Source organism: Loxodonta africana, chromosome 6 (assembly GCF_030014295.1).
Source record: "Loxodonta africana isolate mLoxAfr1 chromosome 6, mLoxAfr1.hap2, whole genome shotgun sequence".
Lineage (NCBI taxonomy): Eukaryota > Metazoa > Chordata > Mammalia > Proboscidea > Elephantidae > Loxodonta > Loxodonta africana.
This window is the reverse complement of record NC_087347.1, coordinates 86,077,106-86,099,922: the sequence shown is the minus strand read 5'-3', so window position 1 is coordinate 86,099,922 and position 22,817 is coordinate 86,077,106. Positions and strand designations below refer to the sequence as shown.

Genomic DNA, 22,817 nt, shown 5'->3' with positions numbered 1-22,817 from the left:
GGTTGTGGTTGAGAATATGAACAGCAAAACATACACCAATTCAACTGTTTCTACATGTACAGTTCAGTGACATTGCTTACATTCTTTAAGTTGTGTAACATTCTCACACTTTTGAGTGGCTCCTCCTCCATTAACATAAACTCACTGGCCCCTAAGAGTCCTATCTAATCTTTCGAGTTGCCGTTGTCAGTTTGATCCCATATAGATAGTTCTTAAAAGAGCATAGGGCTCAAGGCAGACATTTTTTACTAATTAAGCTAAATTATTGTTTGGTTTTAAGAAGACTGTAGGATATTTTTGGTTTAAGTTTTAAAGATTATCTCAGGGCAGTAGTTTCAGGGGTTCATCCAGCCCCCGTGACTCCAGAAAGTCTGGATTCCATGAGAATTTGAAATTCTGTTCTGCATTTTCTCCTTATTTGATCAGGATTCTTCCATAGAATCTTTGATCAAAATGTTCAGTACTAGAAGCCAGGCACCATCCAGTTTTTCTGGTTTCCTGGCCAAGGAGGCAGTTGTTATGGAGGCAATTAACAACACATTCCATATCCTCCTATTCCTGACCCTCTCTCTGTCTTCCTCTGTTGCTCCAGGCAAGTAGAGAACAATTGTTGTGCCCTGAATGGTGCTTGCAAGCTTTTAAGACTCCAGGCACTACACTGCTATACACGACAATCTAGCAGGTGAAACAGAAGCACTAAATACATTATTAGGCCAATTAACTGGAATGTCCCATGAAATCATGATCCTAAACCTCCAAACCAAGGAACCAAATACTATGAAGTTATCGGTTGTACATAAGCAGCCTCAGCTACTGTTTTGTTGTTGTTGTTGTTATAAATGTATCTATCACACAACTTTTGCCAGTTCAGTTTTTTCCGGTATACAGCTTATTGACAGCCATTACAGTAATCAGCTATGCAGCTCTACTGTTAATCGATAAAATTTTTCCATCACCTTTAGCCCCCCTTTCCCACTCCGTCCAGTCCCTGGTAACCACTAATAAACTCTAGTGTCTGTACATATGCCTTTTTTTGTCTTTTTATATAAGTGAGGTTGTACAATATTTATCCTTTTGTGATTGACTTGTTTCACTCAACATAATGTCTTCAAGCTCCATCCATATTGTAGCTTGTATCAAGACTTTGTTTCTTCTACTGTATGTATGTACCACATTTTGTTTACCCATTCATCTGTTGATAGTCAAATAAAAGGAAATGAGTGAGGCCGTTTCTACCCGTACTTCAAAACCTAATCCAAATATCACCTACCTCACAAAGCCTTTCCTAAGCCTCGTAATTAAACATGACCACCTTCCTCTCCAAACTCTATACCCTTTTGATATCTCATAGTACTCACATATATGCTTCAAGTTACAGCTAATGGTACCTTCATGAGGGCAGGTTTCCTGTCTGTTTTGTTCTCACTGCATCACTGGTGCCCAGCACAGGCTTTGCTCATAGTAGGCACTTGGTAAACATTTTATTAAATGAGCACATCCACCATGGCCTTCTGGGAGAATACTTTACAGCTGGATTTAATGAACAGTCCTTGAGCTAGAAATTTAGATCTATTACCAGGTCCTACGCTTACATTTTCATAGCTGTAGGCAAGTCATTAAAGCTCTCTGAGCGTTATCAGTTAAATGCGAATATTAATAATAAGAAATGATGAATTGGTGAAAACTTTGTGAAAGAAATATAACTCTAAGGTGATACTATCTCTGAATCCTTTTTTAGCATCCCACACAGTGCCTTACACATAGTAAGCAAGCTGTTGTTATTGTTAGTTGCTGTTGAGTTAGTTCCAACTCAGGGTGGTCCCATGTGTGCAGAGTAGAACTACCCTATAGGGATTTCAAGGCTGTGAACTTTTGAAAGCAGACTACCAGGCCTGTCTTCCAAGGTGCCTCTGAGTGGGTTTGAACCGCCAACGTTTTGGCTAGTAGTCGAGTACTTTACAGCTTGTGCCCCTCCCGGACTCCAGTAAGTAAGCAAATACTTTTATTTTTCCAATTGAGTTTATTAGTAATGGTGGTATACCGTTTTAAAATCAGAGTTTGACCCTAGCAGTTGACAGACTTTTTTGGGGGCTGGGAAGCTTTATCATGGAAAGGTAAAATCACCTTCCTTGCCCTGGCTTACTCTCCTACCAGGACAGTTTTATTATTTAACCAAGGGATCAATCAAAAGAGAAGGTGGCCTGCTACCCAGAGATTTTCCTGGTGCTTCCTTCTGGGCAGGCACATCACAGGCACATGCCAGCCTGAGAGGTGAGAGGGGAACCAGTCACCCTCCATTTCCCTTCTCCCTGGAACGACCCCATCCTAGGTAGAAGAGAAGCACATAATGCAGAGGTACCGAGACGGTGGTGGGGGAAGTACCCAGGCTTGAGGAGGACTGCAGGTGGGGCTTTGTATTCTGCTCATCCAGCAACCTTCTAGGGCATCAGAGTGGCTTAAGGTTTTCCTTGTGCTGTGGAAGGAAAGGAGCAAAACAAACCCAGACATGCAAAAGTTACCATGGAAGACTTGCCTAAAAATACACTTAAAAGAGCAAAACCCTTACTAGAAAAGCATTTCCGATACAGAAATTGCTCTAGTTTGGGCCTCCTAGGTTTAGGGAACAGAAGTGGCAATGAGATTTGGGTTTGAGCTTGTTTACTATAAATAAAGATAGTCCCCCGAGCCTGGCAAGTTTTGCAGAAAACATACTGAAATATAATTGAAATATGACTGCCTCTTAAATTGTGAAATTAATTTTACACTTAACAAATGCAAAAAAAAAAAAATAGAGGAACAAGTGGCTTTGAAGTTCAGAGTGTTAGTATTTGAAAACTGTCCAATTTAATTAGCTGGGTCCCAGAGACTGTTTCATTTTTCTTTGGTCAGTGTCACTGATACAACACCCATTCTCAGTTGTGAGATAGGAAATAAATTTATCGTTTATTTGGTTGTATTAACCTGATACTTATTTCCCCAACATGCATTCTTATTTGAGGAAATAGGATGCATCAATGTGGAATTTACTCAGTAACTCTTCTTAGTGACATGTGTATAACCTAATCTAATTCAAGCACCTGAAGTGAAGACTTAACATGATTTACTTGCATATGATGTAGATATTTTTAGTGCTGCATTTACATTTTAAAAAACAGGAGTGCACCTTGATGCATTTTTAGATTCACAGACTCAAAAAATGGTAGAACAAAGAAGTTCCTTGGAAATGTAGTCCAAACATCTTTTTTGTAGTAGAAGAAAAACACCTGGGTCCCAAGAGGTTTAGTGACCCTGTGCCAATGTCATGGAGCCCTGGTGGCACAGTGGTTAAGCACTCTGGCTGCTAACTGAAAGGTCAGTGATTTGCACCCACCAGCAGCTCTGTGGGAGAAAGATGTGGCAGTCTGCTTCTGTAAAGATTTGTGACCTTGGGGAGACCATGGTCTTGGGGAACATCTAGCTCAATTGGCATAACATAGTTTATAAAGAAAATGTTTTACATTCTACTTTGGTGTGTAGCGTCTGGGGTCTTAAAAGCCTGTGGGTGGCCATCTAAGATACAACACTGGTCTTACCCCTTCGGGAGCAAGGGAGAATGAAGAAAACTAAAGACACAAGGGAAATATTAGTCCAAAGAACTAAAAGACCACATCTACCACAGCCTTCACCTCACTGAGTCCAGTACAACTAGATGGTGTCTGGCTACCACCAACAACTGCTCTGACGAGGATCACAATAGAGGGTCCCAGACAGAGCTGGAGGAAAGTGTAAAATGAAATTCTAATTCACAGAAAAAGACCAGACTTACTGGCCTGACAGAGACTGGAGAAACGCCAAGAGTATGGTCCCGAGACACCCTTTAGCTCAGTAATGAAGTCATTCCCAGGGTTCACTCTTCAGCCAGAGATTAGACAGGCCCATAAAACAAAACAAGATTCAAGGCACACCAGCCCAGGGGCAAGGACTAGAAGGCAGGAGGGAACAGGAAAGCTGGTAAAAGAAAACCCAAGGTCAAGACGGGAGAGTGTTGATGTGTCATGGGGTTGTTAACAAGTGTCATAAAACAATATGTGTACTAACTGTTTAATGAGAAACGAGTTCTGTAAACTTTCATCTAAAGTACAATAAAAAAATAGAAATTAAAAAAAAAAATTAACAGCCTTGAAAACCAAACCCTATGGGGAAGCTCTACTCTGTCCTGTAGGGTCACTATAAGTCGAAATCAACTCCACAGCAACAAGTTTGGTTTGGATTTACAGGTACTAATGCCACAGGGTTGATCAGTGACAAAACAAAGCAAGAAACTAGATGGATTCCCAGTTCAAAGCTTTGTATTTCTTCTAGGTTTAAAAGCATGTTTTACACATGATAATATGTAAATTGTCGTATTTATCAATTTGTCTTAATGTCTGCAGCTTTTTAAGACATTGATAGATACCCTAGCTACTTGACTACTTAATACCTTTAATTTCTGCATTAGTATGTTATACTCCCTATAGGTACCTATAGCAACCTACCCTTACCCATATTGTTCCTTTGTTCCCTCCTTGCATACTTATTTTTAATCTCTCATGTATTTTTAAGTGGCCCTAAGTCCTTTTTTAAATGAGAGAGTGTCTGGATCAATGAAGTACTCAAAGTAACACTTTGGATTAAAGCTCATTGCTTATGTTTCCATGGTGTGTATGATTAGGCAGAGATCTTGGCAAAGTTAATTATCCTAACAGGACTTTATCTTTTCCGTCTATCAGGTTGCAGTAGTAACTAAATTCCCAAATAGGATGCCTGAAGAATTACCACTCCTTTAGTTCTTCAGAAAGTAATGACATTGTGTAAATACCTTGACTTTTTTTTATTAAGCCTGGGAAATGACTTAGGATTGTGTTTATTATCTTAAAATGAAAAACTTGTACTGCAAGATTGATTGGACTCCTTGGCAATGCTATGTAATCATAAAGTTGAAGTGGATCTTAGAGGCTATATCATCCAACCCTTTCATTTCAAACACAAAGAAAATTGAAGTACAGAGAGGCCATGAGACTTGCCCTGTATATCATTTCAATCCCTACTTATTTTTCAAGTATCATGGATAAAGCACTGACCTAATCAGCCCTTTCTATAGCATACATCATTGTTATACTTAAGAATTGTCTCAGGTTTGCAGTGTTGTCATCAGAAGATCAAGATGAACAGTCCTGACCTGTCTTAATGACGAGTGGATATTAAAAAAAAAAAAAAAAAAAATTATGTGACACTAAAAAACATCTTTTTAAACACTAAATAGATAATAGATAAGTGGTAACTTCGGTGAAGGGTAAGACAGTACACAATACTGGGGAAGCCAGTACAACCTGTACAAGGCAAGGTCACGGAAGCTCCATAACCCGAAACCAAACTCCCCGAGGGACCAGATTACTGGGCCGAGAGCTAAGGGGACCATGGTCTTGGGGAACATCTAGCTCAGTTGGCATAAAGTAGTTTATAAAGAAAATGTTCTACATTCTACTTTGGTGAGTAGCGTCTGGGGCCTTAAAAGCTTATGAGCAGCCATCTTAAGATACTCCACTGTTCTCCGTCAGGAGCAGGAAAGAATAAAGAAAACCAAAGACACAAGGGAAAGATTAGTCCAAAGGACTAATAGACCACAACTACCAGACTGAGTCCAGCACAACTAGATGGTACCCAGCTACCACCACTGACTGCTCTGACAGGGATCACAATAGAGGGTCCTGGACAGAGCTGGAGAAAAATGTAGGACAAAATTCTAATTTGCAAAAGAAGACCAGACTTACTGGCCTGACAGAGACTGGAGAAACCCTGACAGTATAGCCCCTGGATACCCTTTTAGGTCAATAATGAAGTCACTCCTGAGTTCACCCTTTAGCCAAAGATTAGACAGACCCATAAAACAAAATGAGATTAAAGGGGCACACCAGCCCAGGGGCAAGGACTAGAAGGCAAACAGGGCAATGCAAACAGTTAATGTGCTTCGCTGTTAAGTGAAAGGTTGGTGGTTGAGGTTCACCCAGAGTGCCCCAAAAGAAAGGCCTGGCAGTGTACTTTAAAGAAATCAGCCATTGAAAATCTTATGGAACACAGCTCTTTCTACTCTGACACACACAGAGTCACCATGAGTCAGAGTCTACTCAGTAGGAACTGATATTTAAAAGAATGATGTGATTTATGGTTAGTTGGTTTTCAGCAAGGTTGCCAAGGCCATTTACTGGGAAAAGAATAACCTTTCAACAAATGGTGTTTGGACAAATGGAAATCCAAATGCAGAAGAATGAATCTGGACCCCTACCTCACACCATATACAAGAATTAACTCAAAATGAATCAAAGGCCTAAATGTAAGGGCTAAAATTATAACTCTTCAAAGAATGCATAGGTGAAAATCTGTGTAACCTTGGTTTAGTCAGTGGTTTCTTAAATATGACACTAAAAGCATAAGCAATGAAAGATAGATAAATTGGACTTTAAAATTAAACACTTTTCTGTGTCGATGGACCCAGTCAAGAAAGTGAAAAGACAATCCAGAGTGGAAAAAAAAATTTGCAGATCATATGTTTGATAAGGCTCTAGTGTCAGAATACATAAAGAACTCTTACAACTCAACAATAAAAAGACAAATAACCCAATTAAAAAGTAGACAAAGGATTTGAATAGACATTTCTTCAAAGAAGATACACAAATGTCCAATAAGCACATAAAAAGATGCTCAGTTAGAAAAATGAAAATCACACCCACTTTGATATTGTAATTTTTTTAATGGACAATAACAAGTGTTGACGAGGATGTAGAGAAATTGAAACCCTTGTACATTGCTGGTGAAATGTAAAATGGTACAGCCACTGTGCAAAACAATTTCACAGTTCCTCAAAAAATTAAACATAGAATGACTACCTGACCTAAGAATTCCACTCTTAGGATTTCCACTCCTCGGTATATACCTGAAACAAATGAAAATTTTGTTTATACAGAAGTGTATACGTGAATGTTCATAGCAATATCATTAATAATAGCCAAAACATGGAAACAACCCTAATGTCCATCAACAGGAATAGATAACCAAGATGTACATACGTAAAATGGAATACTTCTCAGCCAGTAGAAGAAATGAAATACTGTTTCATGGACTACAACATAGGTGAACCTCAAAAACATCATGCTAAGTGAAAGAACCAGACATAAAAGGCTACATGTTATGCCTCCAGTTATATGAAATGTTCAGAATAGGCAAATCCATGGAGATGGAAAACAGATTAGTGGTTGCCACAGGAGTGGGCAGGGGAAAGAATTGGGACTAACTGCTAGTAAGTATGGGATTGGTATTAGGGCTGGAAATGTTCTGGAATTAGATAGTGGTGATGATTTATGCAACGTGATAAATATACTAAAAACCATTGAAGTACACACTTCAAAATGATGAATTTTTACATTATGTGAATTATATATTCAATTTAAAAAACCAAAGATAAAACGGAAGATGTTGTGACAGATACGGACTGAGTTATAAGGGATTTCCAAAGAAGTGAAATAGTTTGTACTTCCTAAAAAGGAGATGACTGATCAAGAGAACTTTGTCTACTCTGTGGCTTTTAGCGGATGAAGAGAAAGGCTCTGCGTTGTGGTTTTTTACAGTTGGAGAGGAAGAATCAGAGTCATTAGATGGCCCTGTGCTCAGAGCCAAAGAATGTGGTTAGAGATGTTATGCAAACTGAGATGATAAAACCAAATTAACTTCACTGAGCAAAGTACGTGTAGTTCAGAAACAGCAGGGAGGTTGGAAAAGTAATAGGGAGTAGGGGAAGGACTGAAGGGATGTGATTTTTCTTTTTTAATGTACAATCCAACAACAGCACTCCCTAGATTTTGTGCTAAAATAAGAGCATTTTCACACATTTTAATTGCTCTGTGATAACAACAGTGTGAACTTCATCCACAAACATTTATTATCTATTTAATTTTGCTATAAATTCAGTGTAGCAAGAATTCACCTTGTAAGTGGGAGTAACTGTCTGCTTAGTAAAAAGAAATCCCTTCCCACATTGTTAGTCCTGTTGTATAAAACGGCTTTTTATATTTCTCTGTTTTTAGGTTGCATTTGTAGATTACTGTTTTCAAAGTAGCATCTTTATGAACTGAAATACCACTTGCTCCTTACACATTTGTGAAGAATGTTAAAAACAATTTGTAGAAGTTAAGGTTTTGTAATATTTTTGGTCAGGATTTTAGATGAGACTTTTATTCCCATACAAATCTAAAGGTTTATAATGTTAATGGTAAACCTTTATTTGAGGAGAAAAAACAAAACAAAACATTGCTGTCGAGTTAGTTCCAACTCATGCATTATAGAATAGAACTGCTCCGTAGGGTTTTCTTGGCTGTAATCTTAACGGAAGCAAATTGCCAGGTCTTTCGCAGCGCCACCTGGTAGGTTCAAACCGCCAACCTTTAGGTTAGTAGTCAAGTGCAGACCATTTGTGCCAATGAGGAACTTTATTAAAAAAGACAAAAAACCAATCCCATTGCCATTGAGTTGATTCCGACTCATAGCAACCTTACACGGCACAGTAGAACTGCCTCATAGAGTTTCCAAAGGAGTGCCTGGTGGATTCGAACTGCCGACTTTTTGGTTAGCAGCCATAGCACTTAACCACTACGCCACCTGTCTTAAAGTGTGTTCTTCAAATGAGGTTTATATAACTGAATAGCTGTCTAAATTGTTCTGGTTATTTTCCAGACCTGTCATATACTCCATCCTTTATAGTGATGCTACAGGACACAGAGGAATGGATAAAAACATTGGCGAACAACTCAATAAAGCTTATGAAGCCTTCCGACAGGCATGCATGGATAGAGATTCTGCAGTAAAAGAACTACAGCAAAAGGTTTGTGATTCTGACTTTAAAAGTTGTGCTTTATGGTGGTCAGTGGAATTTGAGTTTTTTATAAGCCAAAATTTTGTATTGTTAGAAACTGCCTTGAAGAACTGAAATACAAAGGTATGTTAATGTGTGAAATTTGAGGTTTTTATTTGATGTCTTTTTTAAAAACATTGTGATCTGTCAGAAGAGTTGATGGGTTCATTTTAAAGCACTTGTGTTTAGGAAAGATGAAGAACGTTGTATTCCATAAATAATTTCAGAATATCAGGGCTTACTTTGTGTATAAAAATGAAATAAATGTAAAAAACAGTTTTTGACAAACTGAAAGAAGTATCACTGTCTCAGCTAGTTTATTTGTTCAGGGCTTTTTTGATTTTTGTTTTGTTTTTTAACATTATTATTTGGCTGGCAGGAAGACTACAAAATCCTAAGATATCCTGGAACTAAGTGTGTTATTGTATAATAGCCTTCTTTTTTTTTTTTTTTACTGTGACAGTTAAAAATAAGTAGACTATTCCAGCGAAATCTTTAATGACTTATTAAAAGTCTCAGCTTTTAAAAATTATCCCCGTATACATAACATTTTTGTTTAGTACTTTGAAGTTTCAAAAGAAAGTAAGTTGTAGGAAAGGCATGTCCAGATAAAAATTTCTTAGCCTAGTAGTTCCCAAGCATATGTCTGTTACTATTCCATATTGTATGATGAAGTTTTCACTGATCTGCAGTGAAATGAGAAAAATAAGGATAATGTAATGAACTTTTCATAATGTGAGATTTGTTCAACTGAAAATTGTATCCTTGATGCTGATACTATATTTCCACAATACCAGAATAAAGAGCAGAATTTTATTAAAATGGCCTTTTATGAAATATTGATAGGGTTTTTGGTATACTCGTTTAATATCATTACTTGGCAGTGTTTCAGAGATTCCCAAGACCACCCACATGTTCCAGAGTTTGCAGGAGGACTCCCCATACTCAGTGTAGAGTTGTTCTGTTCGTGGGTGAGATTATAGTGACACAGTAAGGATGCACAGCCAGGTCATTAATGGTAAAAGACCTCAGGCAGAGTCTGGAGGAATCCATGTGCAGGCTTCCTATGTTCTATTCCTCCTGTGAAGGATTATACCTCCCCTCAAAAAATTCAGTTACAGGTATGCAGTGTGCCTATCCAGGGAAGTCCATTTGAGACTCAGAGTTCAGGGTTTTCATTGAGGGCTGGTCACGTAGGCACCCTCTGTCAACCAAAATTCCAGACTCAAAAGGAAAGTAGGTATTTACCATAAATCTTATTGTACAGCCGAAGGATGCTGGCATGGCATAACAACTTTATCACTTAGGAGATGGCAGCCAAGAGCCAACCTTGCAAACATGTCTTTCTAAAGATAGCAGCCTAAGGCCTGCTTTGTTAACTCATTCCTGTACAGACAGTTAAAAGTGGGGACTTTATGTTGGTTACCCCATGTCTTAGTTCTCTGGTGCTACTATAACAGAAATACCATAAGCGGATGGCTTTAACAAACAGAACTTTATTCCCTCACAGTTTAGGAGGCTAGAAGTTCAAATTCAGAGCACCAACTCCAGGGGAGGGCTTTCTTTGTCAACTCTGGAGAAATGTCATTGTCATCAGTCTTCCTCTGGTCTAGGAACATCTCAGCACAGGGACCCCAGGTCCAAAGGATGCACTCTGCTCCTGGCACTACTTTCTTGGTAGTATGAGGTCTCCCTGTCTCTCTGCTCACTTCTCTCTTTTATAGCTCAAAAGAGATTGACTGAAGGTATAATCTAATCTTGTAGATTGAGTCCTGCCTCATTAACATAACTGTCTCTAATCCTGCCTCATTAACGTTACAGAGGTTAGGATTTACAACACACAGGAAAGTCACATCAGATGCAAAATGGTGGACAATCATATAATGCTGGAAATCATGGCTCAGCCAAGATAATATACATTTTTGAGGGGATACAACTCAATCCATAGTACCCCAATTAAAAAAAACTACATCGCTATGAAATTCTGAAATCTAGGAAATACGCTAGCCATACGGTTTTTAGTTTCTTCTATAAATATTATATAGAGGAAACAATTTCCTTCCTTCTTTTTGACTAATATATCTGGTATAACACTAAAAAAAAAAAATTTTTTTTAGCTATCATATATCTCTCTGCATACCTCAGAAACCACTATTATTTCTTGTGATTCTCCTGTTGTTTTATAGGCAATCCCAGTTATGTAGGTAGACAGCACTCACTCACGGGCTTTAAAGTCTCCATTAGGGGTGAAAAGGAGAAACAGGAGCATGATATGATGGGGAGCTTTTTAAAATTATTGACATAAAGTTTATAATTTGGATTTCTTTTCCTTTCCAGTTCAGGTTTAAGACATAATAACTTCTGTTAAAAACAAAAACAGCTTTGGTATTTCTTATTTTTCTATTAGGTTTATTAAGACACTTCGACAATGCTGTACTATGCTGGTGGTGCAGTGGTTAAGAACTATGGCCGCTAACCAAAAGGTCAGCAGTTCAAATCCATCAGCCGCTTCTTGGAAACCCTGTGGGGAGTTCTACTGTGTCCTATACGGTCGCTTTGTGTCGGAATCGGCTCGAGGCAACAGGCTTTTTTTTTTTTTCCTTAATACTGTGCTGGAAAAGTTAGGAAACACAATTAAGGAAGAGGAGTATTGAGATATTCTTAGGTTAACGTAGACAGGAAATTTGTCTGACTCATCTTCCTTCATTGATCAGTGGTAAGCAAATGAAGATGCTTCTAATTTAACTCTTTATCTGCCATGGAACATCCCTGGGTGGTGTAAATGGTTGATGTGCTCAGCTCCTAACTGAAAGGTTGGAGGTTTGAGTTTACCCAGAGTTGTCTCTGAAGAAAGGCCTGGTGATCTGCTTCTGAAAAATCAGCCATTGAAATCCCTATGAAGCACAGTTCTAACGTGACACACATGGGATTGCCATGAGTCAGAGTCGGCTCTGTGGCAACTGAAAGAAAAAAACCTGCCATGAGATAAGCCTTTGATTATATCACAAGTTTTCCCAAAGAAAAGGAAAGGGAAATATTTTTCGAATATGTGTTTTTTAAAGTGGTAGTCTTTCAGGTACTCAGGAATGGCAGAAGAAAAATAAATGAATACCATATATTCTTATATATTAAGCTCAAAATATATTTATTTGAGAAATATTTATTGAGTGTTTACTATATACTGGGCCCTTCATGAGGGTTTTTTTTTTTTAAGGTAAACATACAATTAACCATTTTAAAGCATATGGTTCAGTGATATTCAGTGTATTCATAATGCAGTGCAACCACTACCTCTCTCTACTTTCAAAACTTTTTCATCACCCTGAAAAACACTCCATACCATTAAGCAATCATTCCCCATCTTCCTGCACGCCCCACTCTCTGAGAACCACTGGTCTACTTTCTATCGCTGTGGATTTGCCTGTTCTGGATATATCACATAAAAGGAATTATACAATATGTGACATTTTTGTCTGGCTTCTTTCACTTAGTGTGCTTTCAAGGTTCATCCATGTTGTAGCGTGTATCAGAACTTCAAAGCTCCTTATGGCTGGATAATATTCCATTTTATGTATATATCACAGTTTGTTTATCTGTTCATCCATTGATAGATTTTGGGTTGTTCCTGCCTTTTGCTGCTAGGATAATACTTATAAACATTCATGAACAAGTTTATGTGTTGACATATATTTTTCTTTCTCTTGGGTATGCGCCTAGGAGTAGAATTGCTTGGTCGTGTGTTTAGTCTATTTAACTTTTTTTTTTTAATTTTTATTGCGCTTTAAGTGGAAGTTTACAAATCAAGTCAGTTTCTCATATAAACATTTATATATACCTTGCTATATACTCCTAATTGCTCTCCCCCTAATGAGACAGCCCTCTATTTCTCCACTGTCTCTTTTCGTGTCCATTCCACCAGCTTCTGGCCGCCTCTGTCCTTTCATCTCCCCTCCAGATACGAGATGCCAACATAGTCTCAAGTGTCTATTTGATCCAAGAAGCTCATTCTTCACCAGCATCTTTTTCTGTCCCATTGTCCAGTCCAATCCCTGTCTAAAGAGTTGGCTTTGGGAATGGTTCCTGTCTTGGGCAAACAGAAGGTCGGGGGGCATGACCACTGGGGTCCTTCTAATCTCAGTCAGACCATTAAGTCTGGTCTTTTTATGAGAATTTGGGGTCTGCATCCCACTGCTCCCCTGCTCCCTCAGGGATTCTCTGTTGTGTTCCCTGTCAGGAAAATCATCGGTTGTAGCCGGGTACCATCTAGTTCTTCTGGTCTCAGTCTGATGTAATCTCTGGTTTATGTGGCCCTTTCTGTCTCTTGGGCTCATAATTACCTTGTGTCCTTGGTGTTCTTCATTCTGCTTTGCTGCAGGTGGGTTGAGACCAATTGATGCATCTTAGATGGCTGCTTGCTAGTGTTTAAGACCCCAGATGCCACTCTCCAAAGTAGGATGCAGAATGTTCTTAATAGATTTTATTATGCCAGTTGACTTAGATGTCCTCTGAAACCATGGTCCCCAAACCCCCACCCCTGCTATGCTGGCCTTCGAAGCATTTAGTTTATTCAGGAAACTTCTTTGCTTTTGGTTTAGTCCAGTTGTGCTGACCTCTCCTGTATTGTGTGTTGTCTTTTCCTTCACCTAAAGTAGTTCCTTTCTACTATCTAATTAGTGAATACTCTCTCCCTGCCTTCCTCCCTCCCCCCTCTCATAACCTTCAAAGAGTATTTTCTTCTCTGTTTAAACTATTTCTTGAGCTCTTATACTAGTGATCTTATTCAATATTTGTCTTTTTGTAACTGACTAATTTCACTCAGCATAATGCCTTCCAGATTCCTCCATGTTATGAAATGTTTCACAGACACTGTTCTTTATCGATGCGTAGTATTCTGTTGTGTGAATATACCATAATTTATTTATCCATTCATCTGTTGATGGGCACCTTGGTTGCTTCCATCTTTTTGCTATTGTAAACAGTGCTGCAGTGAACATGGGTGTGCATATATCTGTTCATGTAAAGGCTCTTATTTCTCTAGGATATATTCCAAGGAGTGGGATCGCTGGATCATATGGTAGGTCTATTTCTAGCATTTTAAGGAGGTGCCAAATCGATTTCCAAAGTGGTTGTACCATTTTACACTCCCACCAGCAGTATATAAATGTTTCAGTCTCTCTAAACCTTTGTGTTTTTTGGATTAATGCCAGCATCGTTGGAGTGAGATGGAATCTCTTTGTAGTTTTGATTTGCATTTCTTTAATGGCTAATGACCTGAGCATTTCCTCCTGTACCTGTTAGCTACCTGAATGTCTTCTTTAGTGAAGTGTCTGTTCCTATCTTTTGCCCATTTTTTAATTGGGTTGTCTTTTTGAAATTGAGTTTTTGCAGTATCATGTAGATTTTAGAGATCAGGTGCTGATCGGAAATGTCATAGCTAAAAACTTTTTCCCAGTTTGTATGTAATCTTTTTACTTTTTTGGTGAAGTCTTTGGATGAGCATACCTGTTGCCGTCAAGTCAATTCCGACTCATAGCAACCCCGTAGGACAGAGTAGAACTGCCCCACAGAGTTTCCGAGGAGCGCCTGGTGGATTTGAGCTGCCAACCTTTTTTTGGTTAGCAGCCGTAGTACTTAACCACTATACCACCAGGGTTTCTTGGATGAGCATAGGCGTTTAATTCTTAGGAGCTCCCAGTTATCTAGTATTTCTTCTGCACTGTTAGTAATGTTTTGTATGCTGTTTATGCCATGTATTAGGGCTCCTAGCATTGTCCCTATTTTTTCTTCCATGGTTTTTATTCTTTTAGATTTTATACTTAGGTCTTTGATCCATTTTGAGTTGGTTTTTGTGCATGGTGTGAGGAATGGATCTTGTTTCATGTTTTTGCAGGTGGATATCCAGTTATGCCAACACCATTTGTTAAAGAGACTGTCTTTTCCCCAATTAAAGGACTTTGGGCCTTTGTCAGATATCAACTGACTGCCCATATGTGGATGGATTTATGTCTGGATTCTCAGTTCTGTTCCATGGGTCTACGTATCTGTTGCCGTACCAGTACCAGGCTGTTTTGACTACTGTGGTGGTATAAACAAAACAAAAAACAAACACAGTGCCGTCGAGTTGATTCCAAGTCATAGTAGGTTCTAAAATCAGATAGAGTGAAGCCTCCCACTTTGTTCTTCTTTTTCAGTAATGCTTTACTTACCCGGGGCCTCTTTCCCTTCGACATGAAGTTGATAATTTGTTTCTCCATCTCATTAAAAAATGTCATTGGAATTTGGATCAGAATTGCATTGTATCTATAGATGGATTTTGGTAGAATAGACATTTTTACAATGTTAAGTCTTCGTATCCATGAGCAAGGCATGTTTTTCCACTTATGTACATCTCTTTTGGTTTCTTGCAGTAGTGTCTTGTACTTTGTATAGGTCTTTTACATCTCTGGTGAGATTTATTCCTAAGTATTTTATCTTCTTGTGGGCTACTGTAAATGGTATTGATTTCATGATTTCCTCTTCGATGTTCTTTTTGTTGGTGTACAGGACTCCAACTGATTTTTGTATGTTTATCTTGTATCCTGATACTCTGCTGAACTCTTCTATTAGATTCAGTAGTTTTCTTGAGGATTCTTTAGGGTTTTCTGTGTATAAGATCATGTTATCTGCAAATGGAGATACTTTTACTCCTTCCTTACCAGTCGGGATGCCCTTTATTTCTTTATCTAGCCTAATTGCTCTGGCTAGGACCTCCAACACAATGTTGAATAAGAGTGGTGATAAAGGGCATCCTTGTCTGGTTCCTGATCTCAACGGGAATGCTTTCAGACCCTCTCCGTTTAGGATGATGTTGGTTGTTGGCTTTGGATAAACACCCTTATATTGTGTTGAGGAATTTTCCTTCTATTCCTAGTTCGCTGAGAGTTTTTATCATGAATGGGTGTTGAACTTTGTCAAATGCCTTTTCTGTGTCAATTGGTAAAATCATGTGATTCTTATCTTTTGTTTTATTTATATGATGGATTACATTAATTGTTTTTCTAATGTTGAACCATCCCTGTATACCTGGTATGAATCCCACTTGGTCATTGTGAATTATTTTTTTGATATGTTGTAGAATTCTATTGGCTAGAATTTTGTTGTGGATTTTTGCATCTAAGTTCATATAGGTCTGTAGTTTTCTTTTTTTGTGGTGTCTTTACCTGGTTTTGGTATCAGGGATATGCTGGCTTTATAGAATGAGTTTGGGAGTATTCCATCCTTTTCTATGCTCTGAAATACCTTTAGTAGTAGTGGTGTTAACTCTTCTCTGAAAGTTTGGTAGAACTCTGCAATGAAGCCGTCTGGGCCAGGGTTTTTTTTTTTTGTTGGGAGTTTTTTGATTACCTTTTCAATCTCTTCTTTTGTTACAGGTCTATTTAGTTGTTACCTCTGTGTTAGTTTAGGTAGGTAGTGTGTTTCTAGGAACTCACCCGTTTCTTGTAGGTTTTCAAATTTGTTAGAGTACAATTTTTTATGGTAATCTGATATGATTCTTTTAATTTCAGTTGGGTCTGTTATAATATCACCCATCTTATTTCTTATTCGGGTTATTTGCTTCCTCTCCTGTTTTTCTTTTGTCAGTTTGGCCAATGGTTTATCAATTTTGTTGTTTTCAAAGAACCAGCTTTTGGCCTTGTTAATTCTTTCAATTGTTTTTCTGTTTTCCATTTCATTTAATTCTGCTCTAATTTTTATTATTTGCTTTCTTCTGGTGCCTGAGGGTTTCTTTTGTGCTATTTGTTCAAGTTACAGGGATAATTCTTTGATTTTGGCCCTTTCTTCTTTTTGGATGTTGCATTTATTAATATAAATTGAGCACTGCTTTCACTGTATCCCAAAGGTTTTGATAGGAAGTGTTTTCATTCTCACTGGATTCTATGAATTTCTTTATTCCATCCTTCATGTCTTCTATAATCCAGTCTTTTTTGAGCAGGGTATTGTTCAGTTTCCAAGTGTTTGATTTCTTTTACCTGCTTTTTCTGTTACTGATTTCTACTTTTATGGCCTTATGGTCAGAGAAGATACTTTGTAATAATATTTCAGTGTTTTGGATTCTGCTAAGGCTCGCTTTATGACCGAATATGTGGTCTATTCTAGAGAATGTTCCATGTGCACTAGAAAAGAAAGTATATCTGGCTGCTGTTGGGTGGAGTATCCTGTATATGTCTATGAGGCCAAGTTGGTTGATTGTGGCTTTTAGATCTTCCATGTCTTTGCTGAGCTTCTTTCTGGATGTCCTGTCTTTCACCAAAAGTGTTATGTTAAAGTCTCCTTCTGTTATTGTGGAGCTGTCTATCTCACTTTTCAATGCTGATAGAGTTTGTTTTATGTATCTTGCAGCCCTGTCATTGGGTGCATAAATATTTAATATGGTAATATCCTCTTGGTATATTGTCCCTTTAATCATTATATAGTGTCCTTCCTTATCCTTTATAGTGAATTTAACTTTAAAGTCTGTTTTGTCAGAAATTAATATTGCCACTCGTGCTCTTTTTTGATTGTTGTTTGCTTGATATATTTTTTTCCATCCTTTGAGTTTTGTTTGCTTGTGTCTCTAAGAGTAAGGTGTGTCTCTTGTAGGCAGCATATAGATGGAGTGTGTTTTTTAATCCATTCTGCCATTCTCTGTTTCTTTATTGGTGCATTTAGTCCATTTACATTCAGCGTAATTATGGATAGGTACGAATTTAGTGCTATTATTTTGATGTCTTGTGTGTTGTTGACAGTTTCTTTTTCCCATTTAATTTTTTGTGCTGAGTAGTTTTTTTTTTTTTTTAGTAGTTTGTATATTGTCTTTTCCTCATATTCGTTGTTGTTGATTTTGTTCCTGCTAACATTTATTTTTTTCTTGTATTTTATTTTGATGTGTAGGACAGTTTTTCTCCTTTGTGGTTACCCGTGTACTTCTAAATTTAAAACTAACTTTTATTTCTTTGTATTGCCTTGTCTTCCTCTCCATGTGAAAGATCTGTGACTACATTTCTTTTTTTTTTTAATTTTTATTGAGCTTCAAGTGAACATTTACAAATCAAGTCAGTCTGTCACATATAAGTTTATATACACCTTACTCCATACTCCCACTTCCTCTCCCCCTAATGAGTCAGCCGTTCCAGTCTCTCCTTTCGTGACAATTTTGCCAGTTTCCAACTCTCTCTACCCTCCCATCCCCGCTCCAGACAGGAAATGCCAACACAGTCTCAGGTGTCCACCTGATACAAATAGCTCACTCTTTGTCAGCATCTCTCTCCTACCCACTGTCCAGTCCCTTCCATGCCTGATGAGTTGTCTTTGGGAATGGTTCCTGTCCTGTGCCAACAGAAGGTTTGGGGACCATGACCGCCGGGATTCCTCTAGTCTCAGTCAGACCATTAAGTTTGGTCTTTTTTGTGAGAATTTGGGGTCTGCATTCCACTGATCCCCGGCTCCCTCGGGGGTTCTCTGTTGTGCTCCCTGTCAGGGCAGTCATCGGTTGTGGCTGGGCACCAACTAGTTCTTCTGGTCTCAGGATGATGTAAGTCTCTGGTTCATGTGACCTTTTCTGTCTCTTGGGCTCATAGTTATCGTGTGACCTTGGTGTTCTTCATTCTCCTTTGATCCAGGTGGGTTGAGATCAATTGATGCATCTTAAATGGCCACTTGTTAGCATTTAAGACCCCAGGCGCCACATTTCAAAGCATGATGCAGAATGTTTTCATAATAGAATTATTTTGCCAATTGACTTAGAAGTCCCCTTAAACCATGGTCCCCAAACCCCCGCCCTTGCTCCGCTGACCTTTGAAACATTCAGTTTATCCCAGAAGCTTCTTTGCTTTTGGTCCAGTCCACTTGAGCTGGCCTTCCATGTATTGAGTATTGTGTGACTACATTTCTTAGTCCCTCTTTATTGTTTTAATGTTGTCTTCTTTTTCATAATAACATTGCTGTTTCCCTGTTTTGAGCGTTTTTTTCATCTTGATTTGTTTTTGTGATTTCCCTGTCTGGGTTGACATCTGATTGCTCTGTCCAGTGTTCTAGTCTTGGGATGATACCTGATATTATTGATTTTCTAACCAAAGACCTCCCTTTAGTATTTCCTGTATTTTTGGTTTGGTTTTCATGAATTCCCTAAACTTCTGTTTATCTGGAAATGTCCTCATTTCACCTTCATATTTGAGAGACAGGCTTGCTGGATATATGATTCTTGGCTGGCAATTTTTTTCCTTCAATTTTTTATATAAGTCATCCCATTGCCTTCTTGCCTGTGTGGTTTCTGCTCAGTAGTCTGAACTTATTCTTATTGACTCTCCTTTGTAGGTGACTTCTCATTTATCTCTAGCTGCTCTTAAAATTCTCTCTTTATCTTTGGTTTTGGCAAGTTTGATTATAATATGTTTTAGTGACTTTGTTTTAAAATCTACCTTATGTGGAGTTCACTGAGCATCTTGGGTAGATATCTTCTCATCTTTCACGATATTAAGGAAGTTTTCTGCCAACAAATCTTCAAGAATTCTTTCTGAATTTTCTGTTGTCCCTCCCTGTTCTGGTACTCCAATCACTCATAGATTATTTCTCTTGATAGAGTCCCACATGATTCTTAAGTTTTCTTAATTTTTTTTTAATTCTTTTATCTGGTTTTTCTTCAAATATATTAGCGTCAAGTGCTTTATCTTCAAGTTCACAAATTCTGCGTTCCACTTGCTCAGTTCTGCTCCTCTGACTTTCTACTGAGTTGTCTAATTCTGTAATTTTATTGTTAATCTTCTGAATTTGTGATTGCTGTGTGTCTGTGGATTTTTCCAGCTAATTAAATTTTTCATTATGCTCTTGAATAACCTTTTTAATTTCTTCAACTGCTTTATCTGTGTGTTCCTTGACTTGTTCTGTGTATTGCCTCATTTCCTTCCTGATGCCTTGAAGGGTTCTGTAAATTAATCTTTTTTATTCTGCCTCCTTTTATTCCAGGAAAGCATTTCATCTAGAAGGTCCCTTGATTCTTTGTTTTAAGAGCTTTTTGAGGCAATCATGGTCTGTTTCTTTATATGACTTGATATTGACTATTGTTTCCGCGTCATCTATAAGTTATTGTATTAGTTTATTTTATATTTGCTTACTGTATTGTAGCTTCTAGCCATGTTTTGTTTTGCTATGCCCAGAAGGGTTGCTTGAGTGAGCTAGCTTGATTATTTTCAACTTTGGAGCTCTGACGTCCTGTCCCTGGATGGCTAGAGCTGTTATCGGGTGTATCAGTCTAGGAGTCCATTCACTTTTCTTGTATGAATTCAGCTCAGGTGTCCAGGTAGCTGCTCATCAGGTGTGTGGTACAGGCTCTGTCCTACAGTCTTAGAGGGTTAGGGGTGATTGGTGTAGGTATCGGTATATGGTTGCAGCAGGGGGTCACGCTCTGAACAAGGCAGGGAGCTGAGAATCGTCCCTCAAGTGTCTCTGAGGAAAGCATGTGTCTGTTCCCTAGAGTGTACAGGTGGCTGGGTTTTGCGGACAGACCATGGGCACCAAATGTTTTTGGTTAAGGACTGGGAGGTACCAGTTATCCTTGGACCCCTGTTGCAGGTGGCTGGATGACCTGAGTGGTGTCACCAGTCCTTAGGCCCCTGATATGGGTAGGTGAGGGCCCTGTTTAATAGGCAAAGCAATGTCAAACATCAAACACCCACCTCTCCACTGCACAGTTGAAACAGTTGTAGCCTGCCAACAAGGGCCTCTTCTCTTGAAATAGGCCCACACAGGTCCATGCAGCAGGTAAAGGTACTCAAAGTCCATGGACCGTTTATGCCTGGATGGGAGCCACTTCTGTCCTGGCTCCCCCAGTTAATGGAGCTGGGAAATTATCTTTTCCCCCAATTGCAAATTTATTCCCTCTCCAAGGCTGGGAGGATGGCTCTAGGCGCTCCACAGGGCCTATCTGAGGCCCAGGGAAATCAACGGGATGATGAAGCCAGCTCGGGGACAGGGGGTGCAGTAATATATACACAAGTGCTTAGCTTTTGCCAAGAGCACTGTTCTTCACTTGTTCTGGAGGTATGAGTAGGCTGTGTGGCTGGCTGCTTCTCCCTGAGGAAACTGCGGCTGATTGCAAGTATCAGCCTGTCACTGCTGCTCCTGGGAATGATGGCTGAGGGCTCCTGGCGATTCAGGTCCAGTAACCCCTCTCCGCTTCTGAACCATTGCTTCCTCCCCCTGCTGCTCAGTTCATTTTCTAACTTTGCCTTTGATGTTCAGGTCTCCTAGCTTGCCATAAATATACTTGTTTCTCTTGTTTTTTTAGGTCTTTGTTGTAAGAGGGCTGGCCGGAAGCATCTGTGTATTCTTCTGTCTTGGCCCTGCTTCCTCTATTTTACTTTCTAATGAACCACCAAGCTGTTTTCCACAGTGGCAGCACCATCTTACATTTCTACCAGCAGTGTACAAAGGTTCCAATTGTTTCACATCCTTGCAAACCCTTGTGCTTTCCTGTTTTTTGTTTGTTGTTTTTTTAATTATAGCCATTCTTGTAAGTATAAAGTTTATCTCATTGTGGTTTTGATTTGAGTTACCTTAATGACCATTGATACTGTACATCTTTTCATGTACTTATTGGTCATTTGATATCTTCTTTGGAAAAATGTCTATCCTGGTCCTTTGCCCTTTTTTTTTTTTTAATTGTGCTTTAAGTGAAAGTTTACAAATCAGGTCAGTCTCTCATACACAAATTTACATACACCTTGCTATACACTCCTAATTACTCTTCCTCTGATGAGATAGCACAGTACTTCCCTCCCCTCTCTGTCCTTGCGTACATTTGGGTAGCTTCTGGACACCTTTGCCCTCTCATCTCCCCTCCCAACAGGAGATGCCAACATAGTCTCATGTGTCTACTTGATCCAAGAAGCTTGTTCTTCACCAGTCTCATTTTCCATCCCCTATTCCAGTCCAATCCCTGTCTGAAGAGTTGGCTTTGGGAATGGTTCCTGCCCTGGGGTAACAGAAGATCTGGGGTCCATGGCCTCCGGAGTTCCTCCGGTCCCAGTCTGACCATTAAGTCTGGTCTTTTTATGAGAATTTGGGGTCTTCATCCCACTGCTCTCCTGCTCCCGCAGGGTTTCTATGTTGAGTTACCTGTCAACCTTTGCCCATTTTTTAATGGGGTTGTTGGTCTTTTTTGTTATTGGTTATAAAAGTTTTTTATGTATTCTGAGTATTAAGCCTTTATTAGATATGTGATTTGAAAATATTTTCCCATTTTCTAGGTTGCCTTTTCACATTATTGTTAGTCTTTTGATGCACAAAATATTTAATTTTTATGAAGTCCAATTTATCTGTTTTTTTCTGTTGTTGCTCATACTTTTGTTGTCAAATCTAAGAATCCATTACCAAATCCACGGTCATGAAGATTTATCCCCCTTGGATTTTTATAGTTTGGCTCTTATATATAGGTTGTTGATTCATTTTGAGTTAATGTTTGTTTATGTAGTTAAGGTAAGAATCTAACTTTATTCTTTCATATATGGGTATCTAGTTATCCCAGCACCAGTGTTTAAGAGAGTATTCTTTCTCCATCGAACGGTCTTGGCTCCCTGATCGAAAATCACTTGGCATAGATGTTTGGGTTTGTTTCTAGGCTCTCCATTTTTTTCCATTGGTCTGTATGTCTATCTTTATACCAGTACCACACTATTTTGATACTGTATCTTTATATTGAGATTTAAAATCAAGAAGTGTGACCATTTTTTTCCCCAATATTTTGCGTATTTGGGACCCCTTGTAATTCTATATGAATTTCAAGGATTTGCTTTTCAGTTTCTGCACATAGATGATGTTTTTTGAATAGTGAATACTGAAATAAACAAAACGTAGTTTGTCTTTGAGGAACTCCAGTAAATGA

General features: G+C 38.7%; 1 protein-coding gene across 10 annotated transcripts in view; it reads left to right on the top strand.

Moving 5' to 3' along the window:
- TANK (TRAF family member associated NFKB activator) overlaps positions 1 to 22,817 on the top strand; it is a 99,256-nt gene that overhangs the window by 23,901 nt on the left and 52,538 nt on the right. For 8 of the 10 annotated variants that reach the window (XR_010322303.1, XM_064287063.1, XM_064287058.1 and 5 more), the window contains one exon: positions 8,743 to 8,890. Coding sequence is in view for 9 of the 10 variants with exons in the window: in XM_064287058.1 (XP_064143128.1) it covers positions 8,743 to 8,890 (148 nt within the window). In the remaining variant the exon portion in view is untranslated. Of the gene's footprint in view, positions 1 to 8,742; positions 8,891 to 11,327; positions 11,404 to 22,817 lie in introns of those variants that run through there. The other 2 variants (XM_064287065.1, XM_064287064.1) reach the window with 1 other exon arrangement.